This window comes from Desmodus rotundus, chromosome 8 (genome assembly GCF_022682495.2).
Source record: "Desmodus rotundus isolate HL8 chromosome 8, HLdesRot8A.1, whole genome shotgun sequence".
NCBI classification, from domain to species: Eukaryota; Metazoa; Chordata; class Mammalia; order Chiroptera; family Phyllostomidae; genus Desmodus; species Desmodus rotundus.
This window is the reverse complement of record NC_071394.1, coordinates 89,581,217-89,604,922: the sequence shown is the minus strand read 5'-3', so window position 1 is coordinate 89,604,922 and position 23,706 is coordinate 89,581,217. Positions and strand designations below refer to the sequence as shown.

Genomic DNA, 23,706 nt, shown 5'->3' with positions numbered 1-23,706 from the left:
CGGTCAGGCCACCTGGTGTACCTCTGGGGGAAAAGAAGCCTCTGACCTTCACAAATGAAGACTGCTTCCCAGGACAGGCTGGTTGTGTGTGACTCTTCCCCTGCACCCACCTTCCCTTCATGGACGGCAGAAAAAGTACTCTCTTGGTGGCCACTTATTATTAGTAGGGCTTCCAATCTTTTCTGCCAGTTTTGCTGTACTCACCTGGTATTGTTGGCAGGACTCCCATTGGATTTAGGGGAAGAATGAGCCTAACTAGGCCACATTCGATTGCTAGGTTGGAGGTCGAGAAACACCAGGCCTGAGACCCCTTATTCTGTTGGGTGGGAGGTTGTAAGACACCCTGCTGCTGTGTTCGGTCAGTTCTGGGCCCTACACCAGATGATCTTCCTCTTTCACCTTTCAGAGGTCTCCTGATTGTCTCTTGTGTTATTTCTGAATTTTATACTGACAGAGAGAAGCAGAGAGAAAGAGATCTATGCCATATTGTTTGTATCAGAAGTTTCATTAGGTTCTTTTATGGATAGAAAACTGAGGCTCACGGCAAGGTTAAGTGACTTATTAATAAATCAAGAGAAAAACAGTCTCAGAACTAGAACTCAGGTTTTCTCATTCCTGGGCCTTGCCACTGCATATCTACTGCGCCTCGCTACTTTAAATAACAAAATTTTTTTTCTAGAAATAAAAAGTTAATGAACCTTGTTATGCTTGAAGATTAAAGCAACAGATAAAAGAAGTATAAATAACTAAGTTAAAAATTATACACTAAAAAAATGACAGAATATAGGAACTATAAATGCTACTACAAGAAACTTTAAATTAAAATTCTTTTTAAATAGCTATTATTTGTACTGTATAAAGATACTATCAAGATACTGTAATTTAGCCCTGGCTGGTGTAGCTCGCTGGATGGAGCACTGGCCTGTAAACCAAAGGGTCATGGTTTGATTCCCGGTTGGGGCACGTGCCTGGGTTGGCGGCCAGGTCCCAGCATGGGGTGTGTGGGAGGCAGCCACGCAGTGATGTTTCTCTCTCTCTCTCCCCTTCCCTTTCCCTCTAAGAATAAATAAATAAAATCTTAAAAAAAAACCCAACTATAATTTAGAAAGTCACTGTTAATAAAAGCTAAAAAGCTATTTTAATTGTAAATTTTGTTTTACCTTCAATTAAGTTTAATTATATTAGGCTGGCCAAAAAGTCTGTTACATTTTTTTCTGTACAATGGTTCTAGTAGTGCTTAGTTGTCTTTAACTTCATTTGAAACAGCTGTCGTATTAGCATGCAATTTAAAATAACATCAAAATTGGTGAATTTTTGTACAGCCATTTTAATACTGGAGATGGAAAGAAATATGCAACATTTTCGGTGTATTATGCTTTATTACTTCAAGAAAGGTAAAAACATGACTGAAACACAAAAAATGATTTGTGCAGTGTGTAGAGAAGATGTTGAGGCTGACTGAACATGTCTAAAGTAGTTTGCAAAGTCTCTTGGTATTAGCGACATTCGAGCCAAAAAATTCTTTGCTGTGGGGCTGTCTTATGTATTGGAAGGTGTTTAGCCGCACCCCTGGCCTCTACCCACTAGAAGCCAATAGCGGGAGATAGCTGATATACATACTCAAAATATCCAAATCAATATAGTTATCAGTGAAAAGGAAAAGTGCGTCTTTTGACAGAAAAAAACTAAACAGACTGTTTGGTCAACACAGTATCTCTTGGCCAACCCAATAAGACTTCATGGCCAATCATAACTGTATAAGCTCCCTTTTCAATGAAAATAAAAATTTAATGGGAGTTTTTAACTGTCACTGTACAGTGAATGAAAACATCATGGATAATCAGAGTAAATAGCTTCATTTTTTTTTAACGTTTTATTTATTTATTTTTAGAGAGAGGGGAAGGGAAGGAGAGAGGGAAAGAAACATCAATGTGTGGCTGCCTCTCACGTGCTCCCCACTGGGGACCCAGCCTGAAACCCAGGCATGTACCCTGACCGGGAATTGAACAGGAGACCCCCCGGTTTGCAGCCCTGCACTCAATCCACTGAGCTGCCCCGGACAGGGCGCTTCATTTTTTTTTTTTACATTTTACTTATTATTTTAGACGGAGGGGAAGGGAGGAAGAGAGGGAGAGAAACATCAATTTGTGGTTGCCTCTCATGCACCCCCCCACTGGGGATCTGGCCGGCAACCCAAGCATGTGCCCTGACTGGGAATCGAACCAGTGACTCCTTGGTTCACAGGCCAGAGCTCCATCCACTGAGCCACACCAGCCAGGGCAATGGCTTCATTTTAATCAATGAAGAGCGCAAACAAATTTTTTTCCCACCCTGTTTACAAGAGAAGGCTTCTCTGGCAGGGAAACCCTCCAATTACACTGAACTTGTCCTAAACTGTCAGAACCATGTCTACCTATGTGTCCTACAGGTGGCTACAGGCACTACCATGAAGCAGCTGAGGTTTGCTTTTGTCTTCCAAGTCTTTGAATGGCTGTGACTAGTTTCTCATGTTCAGAACCCATTTTCATAGTACTTCTATTCACAGAATTTCAAAACACTACTGATGCTTCAAACAGAATCAGCATCCAATGAATAATAATCTTGAAACATGTAAGTCAACAAATTTACCTTTGACAGCCCAAGGGAATAGCACAGAAGCAGCCTTGTTACAGAAGACAGAAATTATTATCTACTGCAGGGTCTTAGCTATGTTCTTAGCAGCTAACAACTGCTCCAACATAGAGTCATTCAGATTGGGCTTTGAAAATACTCCATATATGGCAACTACACACACCTATCTTTCTTTAAATATGCCTCTTCCAGCCTTGACTAAAGAACAAGCAAAACACAAAAGTGCAAATACAGATGATTCCAGTATTCCTCTAATGCATACACCCATACAACTTAGAGTGATGAGAAAATATATATGATATGCAATGTGCCAGGCTCAGAGAGGCACACATTTTTTTTGGCTAACCAGAGGTGTTTAACTATGGTTTCATAGGGGATTGTAAAACAAAATCTTAGGAAAGAATTCCAAATTGATAATCAAAATAAATCCATCAGAGCTATCAACTTATTATGACAAATCTTCACTTAGGTTCCCTCTTTCTTTTGAAAAATACTCTAATTTAGAAGTAAGACACATGCCTTCCACTCTTGTACATTATCAAGTAAACTGCCAAAAAAGAGCCAAACGCTTTCAAAGGCATGTCTGCAGAAGAAATAAAGATAAGGAAGCCATAATGATAGCTTAATGGGAAAAGGATAAGAGTCACACTCGATTCTGCCAAAAGCAGACCTGTAGAGGTTCAGACACGCATCCAAGAATCAGCTGTCTGCCAACATATCAAATGCTCAGTGCATGCAACTGGCAAGAAGGCCCAAAGACCTGCCACTAAGCCTGTCACTGTCACCAGTGAGAAAAGACAGACAAGTATGTCAGATAGCTAAAACTGCGGAGAACATTGTCTCCAAACCAAAGCTAAGTATTCTTTCCTCAAGAGAACTTAACTACATGGCCTAATACACCTTGTCAACAAACAACCTGAAATAATTTTCCTTGATTAATTATACCACAGAGGATTTAGGGACTTGGCAATACAGTACTACTTTGCTATAGCAAATAATGATGGCATCCTGTACGATAAATGGCTTTTCTCAAGATGAAAGCAAACTATTGGACACCCACCATATATCGAGGCTGTTACCAGCTGTCCCCAGTAAGTCATGCTGTAGAGGCGAGTCACTGAGAGTCTGGAAGTATGACAGGATATTTAATTACCTTCAGTTTGCACTTCAACGAAAAACAGGAAGATGCAGAAAAGCATAAACAAAATCAAATGTTTCCTTTTCTTTTTAAATGACAGCCCTTCTCTTTTCAAAGTATGAAAAATAAGACTGACAAAGACTAAAGGTATTTGGATTATTTAATATTGAGAAATTTTAAAAAGCTGAGGGGCAAGAGTTTTCCATTTCCCTAGAGAGCCTGTTTGGAGATCCAAAAGCCTATTATGATTTGATGTACTTCACTCTGCTTCTAATCTGGAGTGGTATGTGGCATACATAAAGTTACAAAATCCAAATTAATATCATATGGAGGCTTTATAAAATCCCTTGAGACTTGTAGAGGTCTCGTGAAATGTCACAAAAACAGAGCTGGAAATCACTCTCATGAACATGGTGTCTTTTTGAGTCGTTTACTATTTAGATTTGACCTACTTTCTAAACGGATTTGAGGAAGCTGGAGGTTTTCTCAGCATGGCACAAAGCAGAAAAGGGGGTTTGATAAAAGCTTTTTTGCACTGGTGTTCAGAGTAACAAAATTTCTAAAGATGATACTGACAAAGATCCCCTATACCAGGAAACAAAAACAAGGAAATCGGCTCTGAACACAGCCAAAAACATTTACTCTAGACATAAGGAAGACCCTTCTGATTATAAAAATGATACAAGACTGGAACAGATTACATAAACAAAGTCTGCCCTGGCAAGTATAAAAGCAAATGCTTCTGCCTTGACAGATCATTTAAGACAAGAATAAGCCTGGTGGTTCCACATGAACATCAAACAGTCGGGACAGAGAGCAGAGAAAGGCTCTGAGGTGGGAGTAAGAACACACACACCCACCGGCAGGTGAGGAAATGTTGTGAATTTGTACGACAGGCTGGTAGATATGCTTCAATTACCTTAGCAGCTTACTCCTTTTGGCCGAAACACACATCTTAAAACACCATTGAAACTAACATGGTAGAGATGGAGCCCACTTTAAAATTTTTAAATAAGTGTATTGATCATTAACTAAAAGACTTGGGCCAGGTTGTTTATTTATGAAAGATTTTATTTATTTATTTTTAGAGAAAGGGGAAGGAGAAAGAGAGGGAGAGTAACACTGATCAGTTGGCTCACGCACACTCCCAACTGGGGATCTGGCCTGCAACCCAGGCGTGTGCCCTGATGGGAATCAAACCAGCAACCTTTTGGTTTGTGGGATGATGCCCAACCCACTGAGCCACACCAGTTAGGGCTGGGCCAGGTAATTGAAAAATGCTATTTTGCAAGCTCTTTGGTTTAGTATTTTAAAATTTGGTACCCCTCTCTAAATTAAATCAAGCCTGAAAATATTTATCAGCAATGTTGCTTACAGTCCCTGTTAATATAATAAGTATAGGATCCAGACACATAAAATGACCCTCGAACTTTTTTTAGGGACTAAGAAAATAAACCTAAGGACATCACAACTAATCATTTTTATTTATAAACTTTTATTCTTAAATGATAGGCAAGCCCAAATAAAACAGTGAACCACATGAGGGTTTTATCTCTGCTGTCAGGACTGACTGCCATTATTGCCACACAGTACTCGCCACTCCCTAAGTTCCGAGAGCGCCCTCTCAGTGTGTGCTGCAAGTGATAATGGACGTGCCAAAACGCTGGATGGAGACGTCCAACCACCACGGGTAGTCTATTCACCCTGGTTTCCCACACAAATATGATCATTTTTATGCATCATAAGGGACAACAAAGGGTGAGAAGTATGGCCCCTGGCCTTCATGGAGTTGAGTTCCTATTTCCTGGGCTTCTAAAAATCTACACCTAGGGCTTCGGAAAATAGGTCAGGCAGGCAGTGGTGTAAGAAAAGGCGGAACTTCTTTTCGCTCCTTTCCCTAACTTCTCTCCTATATATTTTTCTGTCAATTTACTAAGAGATTACCCAAACCATGGTTGTAAAGCAAATGCCCACAGGATTTTAAGAAACCTCAGGAGGTGGGATCCATGAGGATGTGGAGGGCAGCCAACCCAGAGCTTTGGCTTTTAGTGTTTGCAGGAATGCAGGTGCTGTGTGACCATACATGCCATTTTGCCACTAGAAGAAAAGGTAGAAATCCAGCGGTACGGGGTGTATGTGTGTGTAAAATATCCTAACTTTTAAATACTGGTGGCAAGTGCTTATCCTATGTCTTCCTTTCAATAAAAAGAAAAAGCTGAGCATGCCTGGAAAGAGTGGCTCTGTAAGGAACTCAGATCTACCTGGATCCTCCAGGGTACTGACGTCAAGTGCTCAGCCTGGAGGCTTATTCTGCCAACTCCAGAGTGCCTTCCAATCTTCTTGGACTAGCGGTTACTCTGTTTCAATATTTACCTCCACAACGGACTTTACCATGTAAACCCAGGCGAAAACCTATACATATACATATTAAGAAAAACACATTTCTGCCATTTAACAAGTAATTGTTGCTTTCCTTTGTGAGTTCTTATAAGAGAAAATATTGGAGATAAATGGTGCAGCATGGTTAACTTCGAAAATCTTTACAATTTAGATTAACACCACGATTTAAAAAGAAGATAAAATTGCTTTTTACGTGCCAACACTACATGAGGGGAGGGAAAGCCAGTAAATTAGCAAGGCATACTGAAAAGAATGTGCTTTGGAAATTCTAAAATGTTCATGGACTCACAAAATTAACAAAAGGCACCTGGTGGAGGCTCTGCTACACAGCAGCCTGCAGCAGATATCAAGCAGTACAGGTTTCTGAAATGTCTGACCTAACAGTGTCACCAGGTCAGCCTTGGAGTCTCAGTCGCTCCATGTTTTCGTGGTGCTTTTACCTCTTCAATCTACAAATGTGGCAACAGCAAGGCTCTTTCCTTATCTTGGTTCAGAAGGCCAGACTAATGCAGTTGCCACAGATCCTTTCTCCTTCTCTGATTACAGAATCATACCCACCAGCGCAGTGCTGCAGCTGATGGGGGAAAACTGACTGCATTTCCTCAGGCTAGTAAGAAGCACTGTGCTAAATTCAAAGATCACAAAGAATGAACTGTGGAACTTTTAAAATTGTTTATAAACTCCTCTTTCAGTTTGGAGGTAGAACTCACATTTTTTGACTTGAGAAATTATAAACTTCTCTTGCACTGTGCTTTAAGTCTGAAGATTTGTGCCAAGTGCCAACAGCCACCTACCATCTCTACTGTTGTAAGTCTTGCCCTTCAACTGAGAAAGGACAAGCAGAGAGGAAAAAAAAAGGGGTACACACTACAGTATTTCTTTTACTGAAACTTTCCATTTGGCAGCTGCACTTTCAACACTATGGAAATGAATCTCCCTGCTTTTTCTAGCGATCTAATTTTAATTAAAAATGTTCTGTATCAGGAGACTGATGCCCGATACAAAGGAAAAGTTGTAAGTGAAGCGGAAACGAAGGGGAACTTCTCACAGGCTTTTGGAGGTAAGTTCTTAAAAATACTAAAAAGCAGTAATATTTTTAATTGTTCTTGTTACGGCGATTGTTTTGTTGTTGTTAAGCGGGCTATGGAACTACATACTTGTTCACTTCCCCACAGTGCTGCTGGCTACAGAAAACATTTAAAACATGAAAAGTGGCGTTCAGTGGGCCGTCCATACCGTAAGGTGCTGGATGGAGAAAACTAAGAGCTGTCTTCGCCTCTCTGGTGGGTCAGGTTTTGGCTATTACTAGCCTAATCCTTCAAATTTACAACGGAAAATTCTCAAATCACAGGTCTTAATTAATTTTTACCATTAATGAACAAAGTTGTTTTAGGAATAAGCATAGCATTTGGATTAACACAGCAGCGTATTTCATTAAGAATCTTGACCCTTACCAGAAAGGCAGAGTTCTGACACTAGACGTTCTAACCAATTTTATGACTTCTGCCTACAATTTCCCAAAAAAGTACAGCAGGACTGAAGGACAAATAAAATTCTTTAAAAGTAAACAATAGTTTTAATTAAAATGGTATATAGCACTTGGTAAAGTGTTTGGCAAATGACAGATAGTTAAATATCACTGAATGTGGGTATGCATTTCAGTGAAATAACCACCTTGTTTGTTTAAAAGTGAAAGACAATACTGAAATAGTTTTGCAAAAGAAAATCCTTAAGTGCCAGAATTGATTCTGCAGAGCTTAATGGTACCACAAACCTTTACCTTAATATTTTAAATTAAGCAGGTCATACTGTAAATGGTTTAGCTGTAACAGAAAAACCAGTTCTGCTTGCTTTTATGTTTCTGTTAATTCAAACACCAAATTTTGGATTAAAAAAAAAAAAACTGCTCAGAACCCACCTTACAAATTATTCTTGGGGTATTTCATAATTCAGCTGTAGTATATACTACACACACACAGATGCCAGGTTACCACTTTCACTCTGAGAGGTGCCCACACAAGTGGAAAGCAAAGGACCCCTCGGCACTGGGCTTAGGAAAAGGCACCTTCTCAGAGAAGCATACTTAGTGAGGTACGCTGCTTATAGTGGGTGGTTGCCAAATGCTGGCTGAAGGACAGTGAATATGGGAAGAATGACTTCTTCACTGCAGAAAATTGGTCTGTGGGGATAAACACCCTACAATAAGGTCAGAAATGTACAGTGATGTGTATACCCACACACACTCACATATGTACACATTTCCTAATATTGCTTAGCATACCTCCTCTCACTCTTTTTATTGTAGTTGGATCAATCATATATAGGAGCGTGTTTTTTGAAAATTATGTAGATTTGCTCTATTGTTATACTCCAATTTCTACTTTCCCCAATTAATTTCTACTCATCTATTATTTTCCTTCAAATTTACTCAGGTTTCTAACTTCTTGGGCTGGGTGGCCTACATGTGGTAATTATAAAATTTGAATGTGTACTTGAGAAAAATGCAAATCCTTGAATTTCTGGAAGCAAGGGTCTTCACGTGTCCACTAGATCAAGGTTAACTGTACCGTTTAAATATACCGTAATCTTCCTGAGTTGTCTACTTTATCCGCCAATTACTAAGGTGGCCTGTTAAATCTGTCATTATAGATTTTAAACATTCCACATACATTTCTGACATATACTAGATACACACTAGTAAGGTTAACTGTACCGTTTAAATATACCGTAATCTTCCTGAGTTGTCTACTTTATCCGCCAATTACTAAGGTGGCCTGTTAAATCTGTCATTATAGATTTTAAACATTCCACATACATTTCTGACATATACTAGATACACACTAGTTTGGAACTGTTTTATCTTCTAGGTAATTTGTTCCTTTATCATTATGGGGTAAGCTTTATCCCAGATGTTTTTACCTTAGAATCTATCACGTCTGATTAATATAACTACATCTCCCTTGTTTGACTGGTTAATAGTTGCCTGAGATACCTCATTTTATCCCTTAACTTTCAACCTTTCCAGGTTTTTGAGTTTTGAGACTTTGTGAGAGAAAAACACCTGTAAGTTACCTCCTGTACACACTTGACTGGGGATCAAACCTGCAACCTAGGCATGTGCCCTGACTGGGAATGGAACCACAATCCTTTGGTGTATGGGACAGCACTCCAACCAACTTAGCCACCCAGCCAGGACAAGTTTTAAGATTTCTGAAAGCAGTGTAACGGCCAAATTCTGTATCTTTATCCAACCTCAAAATCTGTCTTAACTAGTAGTTTTAGTTCACTTAATATTTGTTCTAGGTACTAATTTATTTATTTCTGCCATTTTGTTTTGGGCTTTCTATTTCCCATGGTTTCTATTCACTTTGTTCTAATTCTGGTTTCTACTGGTTTAAAAGACATCCTATTTTTATTATGCAGTGGTTACCTTGAATCTTTTCAACACACATAGGCTGATGTAAAAGTCTATGATTAATCAGTTTATCTTACCTCAGTCTCGGGATGTGTAGGTTTGAACGGCTTTTGTTACTGCTGTCTAGTATTTCTAGTCACTTTATTGTTTTACACAGTCACTGCTTATTTTGATTTATCTCATTTTCTTTGCTCATTGTTTCTTAAATTTCATCTCCTATTCCTGTGCTCAATTATCTTACTTTTCAACTACAGCCTTTTGAACTGCACCATTAAATTTAAATTAAATACAATTAAAAATTCAGTTTCAATAGGCACATTTCAAATGTTCAAAAGCAGTATGTGGCTACCGCATTGGACAGTGCTACTAGAGGCAGGTCTGTTATTGTTGAAAAAAGTCTTTATTTTGTTTTCTTGGATTACTAAATTGTTGGTTGTTTTTCCCCTCAGTACTTAGAAAATATTATTCCTTTGTCTTGCAAACTCAGTAGCTGCAACTGAACATGCTGTCTAGTTATTGCTATTTGTAAATAATCAACCTCAGGCAGCCTCTGGTTGCTGCTGTCTCTTTGCCTTTGATGATTTACCATGTGTTCGGGTTTGTATTTATTTCTAGTTATTATGCTTGGGGACTTATTCTACTGACATCTTCTGAGATTTTCGTTTTTCGCAGATTGTGGAAAATTCTCAAACTCTTCAAATACTACCTTTCTCTAATTTTTATCATTCTGCCCTGGCTGCTGTGGTTCAGTGGACTGAGCACCAGCCTGCGAACCTAAGCCTGCCAGTTTGATTCCCGGTCAGGGCACATGCCTGGGTTGAGGGCCAGGTCCCTGGTTGGGGGCACGTGAGAGGCAACTGATGGCACATCGATGTTTCTCTCCCCCTCTTCCTCCCTCCCTTCCCCTCTCTCGAAAAATAAACAAAAATCTTTAAATTTTATCATTCTGAAATTCTTCTCTGTCATCTGTTAGACTTTCCAATTCTATTCTCTCTGTCATATTTTCCATTTCTTTCTCATTCTGGGATGCATTCTGGATACTTTTCTCAGATGTGTCCTCCAATTTCCCAAAATTCTTTCCAATTGTTGAGTCCAGGTAAAGAATTTATTTCAATAATTAAAAATTTAATTTCTCTAAGTTCTACTTGGTTGTTTGTACTTGGTTGGCCTGTCATTTTATAATCTACACTTGACATCTACATCCATTAAAGCAGAGGTGTCAAACTCATTTCCACCAGGGGGCCACATCAGCTTCGTGGTCGCCTTCAAAGGGCCAAAATAATTTTAGGACTGTATAAATGTAACTACTCCTTAACTGTTAAGGAGTTGAAATTACATTTGGCCCTTTGAAAGCAACTGTGAGGCTGCTGTGGCCCCGGTGAAAATGAGTTTGACACCCCATGCATTAAAGTCTCTATCTGATCACTTCACGAACTAAAGTTCTTGGGAAGATCTGGCTAATCCCGCTGTTTGTTGTATCCTACCTCTTTCATTGACTGTAAATTACTTCCTTGTATATTTAGTAATTGTGGACCATAAAGCTTATCAATGAGATCCCTGGGCGATTTGTGTTAAGGATGTGTCCCTCTGGAAGAGTTCTGCAGTTCTGTTTGTCAGGGGTCCTAGAGTGCTCACCAGCTGAAGATTAATTTTACATTGATTTTTTGGCTTGGGTAAGCAATTATACCAAATGAATGGTATAACTCCAAATCTGAATGAGAGAAGGCTCATGGTTACAAGTTTTAGGGGAAACAGTTGCCCTCTAATCCAGCCCAGACAAGACATATACGCTTGCCTTTCATCTCCCTAGGTTGGTGGGCCAATATCTAATTAATTATATAGCTTATCTGGGGACCTGGATGTACGCTGGTATGTGCGTCTCAGTCCCAACTTTGTACCTCATTAGGACTCAAGATCTTGTCTCCTGATTCCATGTAATTATAATGGGGTCTTCACATAAAGGAGAGTTCCCCTTTCGCTAGAACGCCTAACAGCTAGCAGCCAGTGTCAGTTCACAGGCTTCCCAGTTTCACTTTCAGACTTCAGTTTGATGCCGGCCCATGGCAATGTCCACTGTTTCCTTTTTGCTTAAGCTATACAGTTAGTATTTTATATGGCATTTCTAAATATTTGTAGGAAGATTTTCTGTTATGCTATTGCTGGACAGTTGAAAGATATTTTCCTTGACGTGCCTTTGCCACAGAACACCTACAAGTTCAGTCTACAAAGAATGATTTTATAATCCAGTTAGTGAAATGGATTGTTTACAAAAAAAAACGGAAGATCAGCAGGTTGGCAGTAATGCATATGTTTACACAGCAAAGGATCTATGTCCCCCCCAACTAATTATAGATAAATTAAAACTCTCATCAATATTTTTAAGGGAGATTAAAACATTATTACTATATCTTATTATTAATATAAAGTTTTAGGCAGGGGGATGCTATATGTTTCAGTATTACGAGAAAAATGAGTACCAAGCACATGGGTGCTAGACTTACTGGGGTGATTATTTTGTAAGTTATATGAATGTCCAGTCAGTATGTTGTACACCTGAAACTAATATTATATCCAGTTATAATTGAAAAAAAAAATTAAAACAAAGAAACAAACACCATAACCTACTAATCAAAATTGCTTTTGTTGAGAGTTTAAAAAATCTGTACCCACTAAGATTTCCATTTTAACATATATATTTTCAACTCGTCACAGCTCAGGCTGTCTAGTAATGGCCCCAACAACATCTGAAAATAGTATCTGAAAAGATAATCAGGGTTCCCAGCTTGCCATGGTGCTAGTCAGAAGGAATGGGGAGCAGCACACGATGGGCACGGGTTATAAAGAACCGGGATAATATCAAAGTCCTTATGACTCTCTCACTAACAAGATCCTTTGGCTTGAGTCCAAGACGGAGACACAGTCTGTAATATTTTATATTTTAAGTGACTGATAAAATATCTTCACATATATGATGCCTTTTAGGACGAGCAGGACACAGTGGTTGAAGTGATCTATCTAAGGTTACAGTTGGTCTCCCCATCCCTCGCGGCAGCCCCACTGGGTTCCTGTGGATGCCAAGAGGCCCTTGCATAGCACGTAAAAATGTAGTTACTGCTTCTGAAAGATTCAAGAGAATCACCAAACCTAAGCCCTTGACTAGGATAAGCACTTTCTCCGTAAAATTTCACCTTCTCTTGGTGGAAGGTGGGGTGGGGTGGGGTTGGGCCAGCATTTCGTATAAAGAAAAATAAACAAAATAAACAAAATTTAGAACGGAACAAAGCTATAGTTCCATTTTCTATTATTTTACTCTACCAACTGATCTGAGTGAAAGAGGCTGGATCTGAAGGTGTGCGAGGAAAATGGGTCAGGTGGCTTGGTGCTATTTCCCACAAGAAAATGGCAGAATCGCAGCTACAGAATCAGGTATAATTACCTGTGTACACAATCAGGCACTAATTAACTTTTTATTTAAAGAACAAATCCCTGAACAACTCAATGGCTTGCTGACCCAACAAGACTACTTTCTACTTTTAAGATGAGGTAGACAAGACACACACTACTGAAGAGAGGCCTGAACACTCCCCGATCACTTTGTGCTGTCTTGTCACTTCTCCCCGATACAGCTACTCCTTTAAGTATTTCCCCAAGCTCCTCTTCTAGACTGTTTCTAATATACCCACAATGTTGTACTTGACCTTTCCAGGCCTTTCTCTAGTCTGAAAACAAGCTGACGTGTTCTTGAATTTCTAATTAGCAATATCAGAAACTGTAAGTCTCTTAGGGGATAATGATTTAGAGCCTCCATTAACTGGGAAATGACATGACCTGGTTGAGTGAGTTTTCTGTTTAACTAAGGAAACCTTTGTTTCAATCTCTCGTTGAGTATCTCTCTAAAATAAAATGCATTAGTGTACTTTTCTGCTCAAGAATACTGTAAGATAATAAACACTCCTGATAATTTAAAATCTTAACGTTATAACAAATTACCTATTAATACTGGCACTATACTGGGGTTAAAGTTATAAAACATTGACATTTTTATGCTGACCCCAGATTGTACTTATTTGCTAAATTTCCACAAAATAAAATCTAACATTAGCTTTCTTTCTTATAATCTGTCTTCATTTCTTCCACACTTGGACTACAGAACTATTTCCAGATAACTGAAGCTCTGATTAGTTAATTTGGTTAATCATGGTTTCATTATATTTGTGTTACGCTGCACCTCCTACTTGAATGGAAACTTTACTTGTGAATGAAATACAATACAATTCACTTCATGCTTGCACTAAATGGTGATTATGTCCATGGGCCTCTGATAATCTTACCTACTATTTTAATGATCAGAATTTTCTAAGAAACAATTGCTAGATTAAGTTTCCAGTGAAGAGCAGAATTAAGCCAATTTCTCTTTAAAAAAAAATTGGATCTGTGTTTCTTTGCAGTATTCCCCCTTCAACAGAATGTTCCGCACAAAGAAAACAGTCATCTGGAATAATTCTACAGTTAATATTAGTTTAAATCTATCTGAACTTATAGGTATTAAAAGGCATTTCCAAATGTCCACAGAAATTAAAATCTCAGAGGTAATTCAATTAGCTGGATAAATAGTTTATTGAAAAGAGATTCCACTTCACTTAGATACTTAAAAGAGAGTTAGGGAGAAGAATTTGGGGCTTCTAGCTTCAAAATAGACCTTGCCACTTCTCATTCAGGGAATTAAAAGATACATAATTTCTAGTAGCTTTTCATATTTTATACATCCCTCCAATACCAGTTACCTCCCATTCAAGTGAAATTCAAACACAGTAACTTCTTTTTTGAGTTAGAAGCAACACTTCTCTCCAGTAATTTCCCTAGGTGACAGTTCCAGCGTACCTTCCGTCCTCACACCCGTTCATTACGCATCCTGAAATGTAGGCACCAAGTACTGCATATTTTTTAGTACATTACATCTTGAAAGGACCGCTCTAGCTTTGCTTACTACATCCAATCATTCTTAACGGTCTGTAAAATGTCTGAAAAAACCCTGGACTATGAAGGGGAAAAAAAAAGGTTATTCTCACTCTCCAACTGAGTGGGTGCCACTCACCTGAGTCTCAGTTGACTTAAACACCTGCCTTCCCCATAGAGGTGACTGTATTATTAACATTAAAGTACAGTACCTCTTGGCTCAGCACACACTCAACTAAATAAGCAGATTGAAAAATACCATTATCAGGGCAAAGATAATACTTTCTTTGTGGACAGAACTATCAGTGTCTGTCCCATTCTGTGTTTCTCAAACTAAGTCCTATTGCTCAGGGGCATGGGTGGCAACAATTCAGTCTCACAAGAAACTTACCTTCATAAAGCAAACAACAGGATGTAATGCTATTAAATGAAGTAGTATAGTTAACTAAAATAACATACTAAATTATTGTATACAAAAGTGTTTTAATTTTAGAAGCCCAAGTTAAAAGATTTGCTTTTACTGAGACTAATTTATAACTATAAAAGAGTATAGACTAAATGTTTTTTTTGTAACTTAAAACTCCAAAAATGTAAGGGGAGAAAAGGCATACAACTGTAATTGAATAACAATAAAAAATAAATTAAAAAAAAAAAAAAAAAAACCAAACAAACAACAAAAAAAACCCTCCAAAAATGTGTTGGTAGAAACTGTAGTCACTCAATTTTAATTATAAACATATGACCTGTAATAAAACAGATATACTCACAGCTTGCATTTCTATACAGAAGAAATGGTTCATGGAGCTGAAATTCCAAATCTTTGTTCACTGGTTCAACAAGATTGTGCATGTTCAAGCGATTCACAATGGTAAAACCATGGTAAGGTGAAGCTGACCTTAGATTTAATAGAATAATAATAATCTGCAGTCACTGTTAGTTTGCAGAAATGCTACCTACTTCTTTATTTCCATTTCTAAGAATGCATACATTATTGCATTACACAATATTATTAGCATTTAAAATTGTAAACCAAAAAAAGTCAGATCATAATCCTCTTCCTTTCAGAAGCTTCCAAGGACTCAGTCCCTCAGAGTAGAGGCCGAAGTCCTTATGAAGGCCACAAGGTCTTAGGTGATATGCACCCCTCCTGCTCCCACCTTGATTTCATCTCCTATGCCTCTTCCCTTGCTTTTCTTGCTCCAGCCACACTGAGCATCTTGCTGCTCTCTCTAAATACTTTTCTGCCTGGACCACATGCCCAGAATCTACAGTTACGTTGTTTCCCACAAGCCTTTGCTCAAATGTTACTTTCTCAATGAGGCCTACCTGAGAACTATCCTTTTCAGGGCTCCCAAGCTCAATACCTCTAAACCTCCTTTCTCTTTTCCATACTTACTGTCTTTCTCCATTAGAATGTAAGCTCCATGCAAATAGGGAATTTGTCTTATTTTTCCCTAGCTATATCCCAAGACAAACAACACAGTAGATGTTTAATAAACACTTGCTCAATAAAAGTCTCATTTATTTTAAATATGGTACAGGACTGGTTATAACGATGATTGTCTGACATTAGAATAATGATTTTTTTGGTACCAAATAGGTCTTTCCATAGTTCTCTCAAGTAAGAGAAAATGCCTGAAATCCTGCAATAAGAGATGTCCTTAGTACCTATACCTAGTGTGATTCAGTACATGATCCTTTAGACACCTCACGTGTATACAACACTTTACAGTTTCTCATTCATTTCTCAGCATACTTGGGAGAGATTTTAGAATCCTGTTCACAGATTAGATTAGGAAACAAGCTCAAAATGATTAAGGCCTATGCCCAAAGTCATACAAATAACAACCAGAATTCAGCTTTAGGTTTTCTGACTCCAAATCCAGGCTTCTTCAATGCTAAGGTCTCTGCAAAGTAATAGTATGACATCCTAGTATAACTTTATCCAAGGTATAATGTTCTCCTTTTGGCCTTTTATTACAATCAATATGGTGGAAGCCTCCATGTATTATATTTTATTAAGTCAAGTCACTCACAGTACTAAATTTCACATTTTCTACAATTAGTGAATCTGTACTATATACTGTAACAAAAAAGCCAGGGGAGTACTTTCAAAGTATTATAGACACCAAAGTTCTACCAATAGTTGAAAAGTTTCTAGATTTATAGGAGGTAAATGTTAAAGACCTTCCTCCACCAAAAAAATTTAGAGAATATCTGATAAATTCTTAATTATAATCAAAGGATAAAAGCAATCCTTTTAAAAGATAGCTCATAGTATTTAAAAGAAAAGAAAAGAAAAGAATCGGATGTCAGTCATAACTCCTGCTGAGTTCCTAAGCTTTAGAAACCAAAGGAACCGGAGCAAGGCCTAACAGGGATCGAGGAAAAGAAGGAACTCCGTGACTATCACATCCCATTAGTTACTTTTAGACCACTAAACTTGCAATTTGCAAATCAATCATATTTTATACCTTCAAGAAGTTGAAAGTAAAAAAAACGTGCAATTCTGAATGATCTCTAAAGGACTGTCATATTAAAAATACACATTACTGAATTCATTGTACACAATCCAGAACTTTTACGGAGTGGGTAGGAAAGGGGACAGAACCCGAGTCACAGAAGATAACCTCTCATTTAGTAACCACAGAGCAGCAGGGCTGACCCTTCAACTACATTATTTTATAGAGATAGTTCATGGATTATATTTTTCTCAATTATATATCTTTTTAAATATGGGTGGGGGTATGGGGAGGAGGAAGGCATCTGTTTTAGACTCAGTTATTACTACAAAATATTTTCTATTTTGAGATGGTTTGGCTAGGTTCCTAAAGAAGTTCTAGTTCTATTTACTCCGAATCACAGGAAGGCTCAAAGAGGAGACGTAACTTGGTTAGGATCTCACTGGTAGAGATGAATGAATACTTGAAGGGTCCAGCAGGAAGGTTCTGAGGACAAATGTACAATGGGGTTGAACCACTTCATATGACATTGCTCACCATGAGGTTTAAAAATACATTTATGTATTTTAAAAGCTTACCTTCGATATACAAATAAGGTCCCTTCTATGTCAGTCTTCTCCTATAATAGACAATGAATCAATTAGTTTTTCATCCATAATCCAACCCCAAATATTCCAAAGGAAAAGAAATACTTCATGTTTGAGATCAACTTACTTATTTTAAAATTAATTACTTTCAAACAGGTCAACTAAGCCCTCACTCCACAAACTACTATGAGCAGTTTCTTCTGTTTCCTTTCTATGCTCCTGATGCACATTAATGCATATGTGCTGTTCAATCCAGCAACATGCCTGTACCTGCAGCATTTTTTCCCTTTCTTTTTTAAAGAAGAAAATCCTGAATTAGCTTTCACTTTTTAAGTTAAAATGTTTTAGCCAGATTTCTTAATTTTAAAGGCAAGGTACTGTGTATAGAAATTTCTTCATTTTTAAAGTTTATCAAAGTTAGTAGGGAAAAAAAGAGGAAATTTTATCTTATAGTATACTTTGTTTCATCATTGGGGGATTTTAGTATATTTCATGAGTAGCAAATGTTGTGGTTGAAAATTACTGTAAAACAGAAGGTACTGCTATTTGAAATATTGCTTCTTGGCATATGTTGCCAGTTTGGCTCAGTAAAACTTTTTTAAAAAAATATTTTATTTATTTACTTTTAGAGAGGGGAAGGGAGGGAGAAAAGAGAGGGAGAGAAACATCCGTGTGTGAGAGATACATTGATCGGTTGCCTCTCACTCTCGCATGCCCCCAATGAAGGACCTGTCGGCCACCCAGGCATGTGCCCTGATGGAAAATCCAAACAGCGACCTTTCAGTTAGCAGCCCGGTGGTGCTCCATCCACTGAGCCACGCCAACCAGGGCTAAATCTTATAAAAGTTTAAAAAAAAATTACTGTCAAACACAATTAGTTTCTTATTTTTAGAACTTTTGGATAATGAAACTATACTCTGCCTTAACATAATTATTGTAGGCCAATAAATAATTAAAAAAATTTTTTTAGCTTAAAGTGAAATGTTTTGAATTAGTAAAGTACAACTCACACCATCTTTCATTTGCTGTGCCAAGAGTGTACTTAGGTCTTAAACATAGTTACAATGTTATAAAACATATATACATACACACACACACACACACACACACATAAAAGTTGGCAGTTCACAGGCTACACAGGACCTAAATATTTGATTTTATTATTTATTTATTAAAAACATACACAGTGGTTTTATTTATTTATTTTTAGAGAGAGAGAAAGGGAGGAAGAAAGAGAAGGAGAGAAACATCGATGTGCAAGAGGAACATCGATCGGTTTCCTCTCCAATGTCTCCAGCCAGGGGACCTGGCCCGTGACCCAGGCATGTGCCCTGACTGGGAATCAAACCAGCAACATTTTGGTTTATGGGACGACCCCAAAACTAGAGTCACACTGGACAGGGCAAGACCTAAATATTTTAATGTAATCAACAGACTGTTAGAAAATGTTAAATGTTAGTCAAATCAAATTTAGTTTGTTGGGATGAAAAATATTTATTATCTCAATTTGTTCCAGGAGTATCGCCCTAGTTTAAGTATCATGGAACTTTTCCATCTTAGGGATTCAGAGGCTTTTTCTTGACTTTCAAATGCTAAGTTATTAGTATAAAAAATTGGTAATCAACTGTGTCACAGGGAAAACTTGCCCAAACAACACAGTGTGCAAAGTCACAACTCACTGTAAAATAAGAAAGGCACAAAAGATTTTGGTTATGTACTATGTTCCATAATACAAATGAACAAACAATGGCAGCCTCAGGTTATTTTTCAACTCAGGTTATTATGACTTATATTTCATATATAAAGCAGGACTTCACAATTAAAATTCCAAAATATTGAAAGTCTGTGAAAAATTAGAAATAAAAGTTTGTTAGTAAGTCCCTGCCCCAAGTCTTTAACATTTGTCTGCAATTCTTGTTTCACAAATTTATATGTAGGACCAAGAAAAATTATTCAGAACAATTCAAAGTAAGCCAATATCTAAAACAGTTTCACTTAAAAATAAATCTATAATTTTGTTTTTTGTGGCTTCCCATACCTCCTCCTCTTCCAGGAGGTGAGGGAAAGATCTAAAGCAAAATAATTTTGACAACTGTCTTCATCTGAGTTAACTTTATAAACGGCAAATAATCTTCACAAAAGTATTGGTTAAATGTAACTTATATCTCTGTTATATTGTAAAGGATGTGGTATGACGATAACCTTTCATAGTTTTGTCAGTACAAGGTCATTTCTTACTGAAAAGTGAACATCAGTAATTCACGAATTCAACTCATCAAACATTTACGGATTCTCTTTTTTTTTAATTGTTGTATTCGTTTTGCTAGTATTTTGTTTAGCACGGAATATTTTCTAGGTCTAAATAAAGCCTAGAGCTGAATGAGTTAATTAAGGATCAATTACTAGAAAACAGGAAATTATGTTATTAAAGCAACGAAGGAGGCTTCAAACAGGGACCAACAAGTCACTGAATAGACTGAATGTAACTTTTTCGGACCCACTCCCGTGCAAAAAAGTCAAAAAGTAATTAGTGTGATGGGAGCATTCAGGAGTGACATCACCAGCAGCAAAGTTGGAACCCTGTACATTTACAAGGTCTCTTTTTCAAAGGTTTCAAGGGAATCCAATTAACATGGAAGCTCTCTTCTAAGTGCCTTAAAATCTTTTCCAAAACTCTGGAAATACGGTGTGGTTCGATGAAGGCGGGACTTATCCCCACCTCCTCTCTTCCGAGAATTGAAACTAACTTGAGCTCAAGCTTTAAATCCAAATGACCTCTGCGAAGGGGGCTCTGATTTGTGTGTCTGTTGGGGGGTGGGGGGGAGGAGGGGCGTTTACTTAGATTATATACTGGTAACTTATCCAATAATCCTTAATCTTTAAGGCATCTTTCTGACCTCACCCGTCTCATACCCTCTAACACACCTGCAAAGGCGGCAGATCACCCACGCCCCCGGTCCCGACCCCACGAGTCGGATCCTCCTCCGATCCTCCTCCAATCCTCCCCTCCGTCGGTTTTCCCCCCGGATGTCTTGGGCCTACTTCTCCAGCTCCTCCTTCCCAATCTGTGTGCCCCCGACCCCCCCGCAGAGGCCAGCCAGCTCCTCCAGTCCCCGACCTCATCTCCGCTGACCTGGCCTCCGGCTTCACCCCCTACCCAGGGCTGTCCGCGCGGCCCCTTTAAGAAGCGGCGGCCGGGCAGACGACCTCAGTGGCCTGGCGGCACTCACCCACTGGTTCGCCTTGGGGCAGAAGGTGTACAGAGCAACCTGGCCCGTGAGGTCTGCGATGCTGGTGATGTAGGGGTCGTGCTGCTTCAGGGCCGCTAAGCTCATCTCCTGCCCAGCTCGACTCAGCGACTCCATCTTGAATTCTCTAGCCGAGCCTCTCCAGTGGGGTGGGGGGGGAGTTGCGAACAGGAAGGTGCCATCGAGGCAAAGTTCCCCCAGCTGCGTCAGCGCTCTTGATTTCCGCCTCTCTGCTGGGCCTCACTGTAGGGCCGTACGGTAGCTATTGTGCTCCGCTGCGCCCACGTCCCTAGTATCGGGTTCCGGCGTCGTTAAGTCCTCGGTCCCTGAAGATTCGGGTCGGGGGACGCAGCCACTCCGCGGAGCTGGCAGTTTGCATCCCAGCAGCTTCCTTTGCGCAGACTAAACTGCCCCGACGCCGGAATCGAGGCGCCCGCGAGCTCTCTCCGAGCTCCAGCCAGACAAGGTTGGAGACTGACGTGGAGCCTGCTTCGGGTCGCGCTCGTGGAAGGGCCAGGGGCACTAGAACTAAAACCTTCTATGGCAATCTCCCCGGGTCGTTTAGAAAGCACAGTTAGCAATTTGTTATTTTTATGAAGGAAATTTTTGAAAAAGCCACACTAATCCATGTGTAGCCGTGTTTTTTGCTGTGCACTTTTGCTGCTTATTTTTCTCGTCTGAGTCCCAGGTAGAATCTTTACGTCCAATCTTGGGAAGAGCCCGTGAAGGCTTGAGTTTGTCTTGCATCATTTAAAGCTTTAAAAAGATTGTTCATTCTTTTAGCAAACACCTGTTGAGCATTTTAAGGCATTTTAAAGAGCCAGGAACAAGCTAGAGAAAAACAAAGTGTGGAGAGGATAGGGAGCTCTGTGCACCCCTCCATCCCCGTTAAAGAACACTTTCTTATATCGGAAAGATACCCCAAAGGAATTTAAATTTTTGAAAGGAATAAAACCCCATACTACTTGTATTGTTTATGATTTTGTTACATCGCAGGATGATTTTTTTAGTGGAAAGAGATTTCATGTCCTATATTCTTTGCAGAATCACCTAAGAAGCGGTTGCAAATGCAAACAAGGAAACAGGTATCATTTATTACGCGGGTATTTATTGAACTCTTAATTGTAAACTAGTAGCTCCTTGGACGCTTCAAAGACTGTTTAAGACAGCTACTTGGTTCTGGGAGAAACCGAAAGCAGAAGGACAATGCAAAGAAACTGGGACAATGCTAGACCGGGTTCTCTTGAAACCCGGAGGATGGAAGCACTAACAACTCCTGGTCAGGAAAGACTAGGAAGGCTTCATGGAGGAGGTGATACTTGAATTAGTGCTTCAGTGTTGAGTAGGAGTTCAGAGAAGATAAGCAAGGGCTTCTTTCATTTCACAGTCTAATGGTGAGGTACAGAAGATGAAGTCATCCTCATTTGATTGATGAGTTAATGAAGTTGGGTGGAGAAATCACTGGTTTAAAATTCCACACGAGTCAAGGGGCTCCTGAATGCAGGGACTCCTGCCTTCTACCCTTCACCTCCACAGTACGGCTGCTTTCTTCCTCCTGAAGACAGAGGTATACTCTCCCCCACCTACTTTGAGTTGAACATTTAATCTGCACACTAATTTAAGAACAATACAGTATATGTGTTTTTTGAATACCTATACATTCGCTTTGTACAAAATTCAAAGGCACACTTGAAACTGAGTTTAGTTTTTTTTTCTTTTAAAAAAATTATTCTTTTTTCATTGAGGTATAACAGACATACATTAACTTCAATATAATGATTTGATATTTGTACATATTGCAAAACGATTACCACAATAGTCCAGTTAACATGTGTCACCATAATAATTACAATTTTTTTCTTGTGATGAGAACATTCAAGATTCACTCTGCTAGCTACATACAAATATTCAATTCGGTATTTAACTGTAGCCACCATGCTGTATACCACATCCTTATGACTTATTCATTAGTTTTTTAAAACAGATTTCCTAAAATGATCTAAGAAATTTTATTTATTATTTTTCATTGAACAGGGCTAGACTAGAAAAGAACATCAAGTTATTTTAGGGAGTTTTCATATTCAGAATATAAAATCTCTTCAAAATACATGTTTGCCTGGCCCCAAACATGTTAATGTTGGCTTTAATGCCATTTACAGCTCTTAAGATATATTAAAGAGAGTATGACTGTTTTGTAATTTAAAGCTTTCTCATTTCAATGAGACTTAATTTTGCCTTATCTTTGTCAATCAAACCTTAAGACCTTTCTTGTGCCTTTTAGACAATAGTTTCTGAGAAGGCAGAGATTACGTCTTAGTCTGTCAGGTCCCCTGCACTTAGTAGAGTACTAACCCTGGCCGAATAGGCTTTCAATAAATATAGGTGAATGAATGTCATCTTAAAACCCAACTCGTTTAAGGCCATGGAAGAGAGAGGCAGGTGGCTGGGATCAGAGATGGAAGGGAGTCTTAACTCTGCACTGGAAAACCTTTGGTCACTTTTAAGTTGTGTTCCATGAATGTCAATTATTTTTGTAAAATATACAAATAATTTAAAATATGAAAACCCAAGGTTCAGTCACCTAACCTCACCTCTCTCCTACTCTCAGGGGCTTTGTGGTAGAAAAAACTTGCCATTTAAAATTGTGGGGTCTAAAGTAAAGTTGTGGGGTCTAAAGTAAAGGTAGAACACAAGTCAAAGGATCAGTGTTTCAGTTCCGCACCTACCTGCTGTGTACCTTTGTCAGTCAGTCGCAGACATCTCATTTCTCCATGTAAAATCCAGTCCTTGCCATGGTTCAGGAGACATTGCTCTGCCTGGCCTCCTGCTGTCTTCCCATCTCCATTTTCTGTGAATCACCCTTGCAATT

The 23,706-nt window shown here is 38.8% G+C and overlaps 1 protein-coding gene across 5 annotated transcripts in view; it reads right to left on the bottom strand.

Annotated features, from left to right (window-relative positions):
* DCP1A (decapping mRNA 1A) overlaps nt 1-21,260 on the bottom strand; it is a 57,087-nt gene extending 35,827 nt beyond the window's left edge. For 2 of the 5 annotated variants that reach the window (XM_045192184.3, XM_024556510.4), the window contains exons 1-3: nt 20,820-21,260; nt 17,581-17,621; nt 15,308-15,435 (exon numbers count right to left, since the gene is read on the bottom strand). In XM_045192184.3, coding sequence (XP_045048119.1) covers nt 15,308-15,435; nt 17,581-17,621; nt 20,820-20,954 — 304 coding nt within the window. In that variant the 5' untranslated portion in view covers nt 20,955-21,260. Of the gene's footprint in view, nt 1-15,307; nt 15,436-17,580; nt 17,622-20,819 lie in introns of those variants that run through there. The other 3 variants (XM_024556509.4, XM_045192187.3, XM_045192185.3) reach the window with 3 other exon arrangements.
* Nucleotides 21,261-23,706: the final 2,446 nt, after the last annotated feature.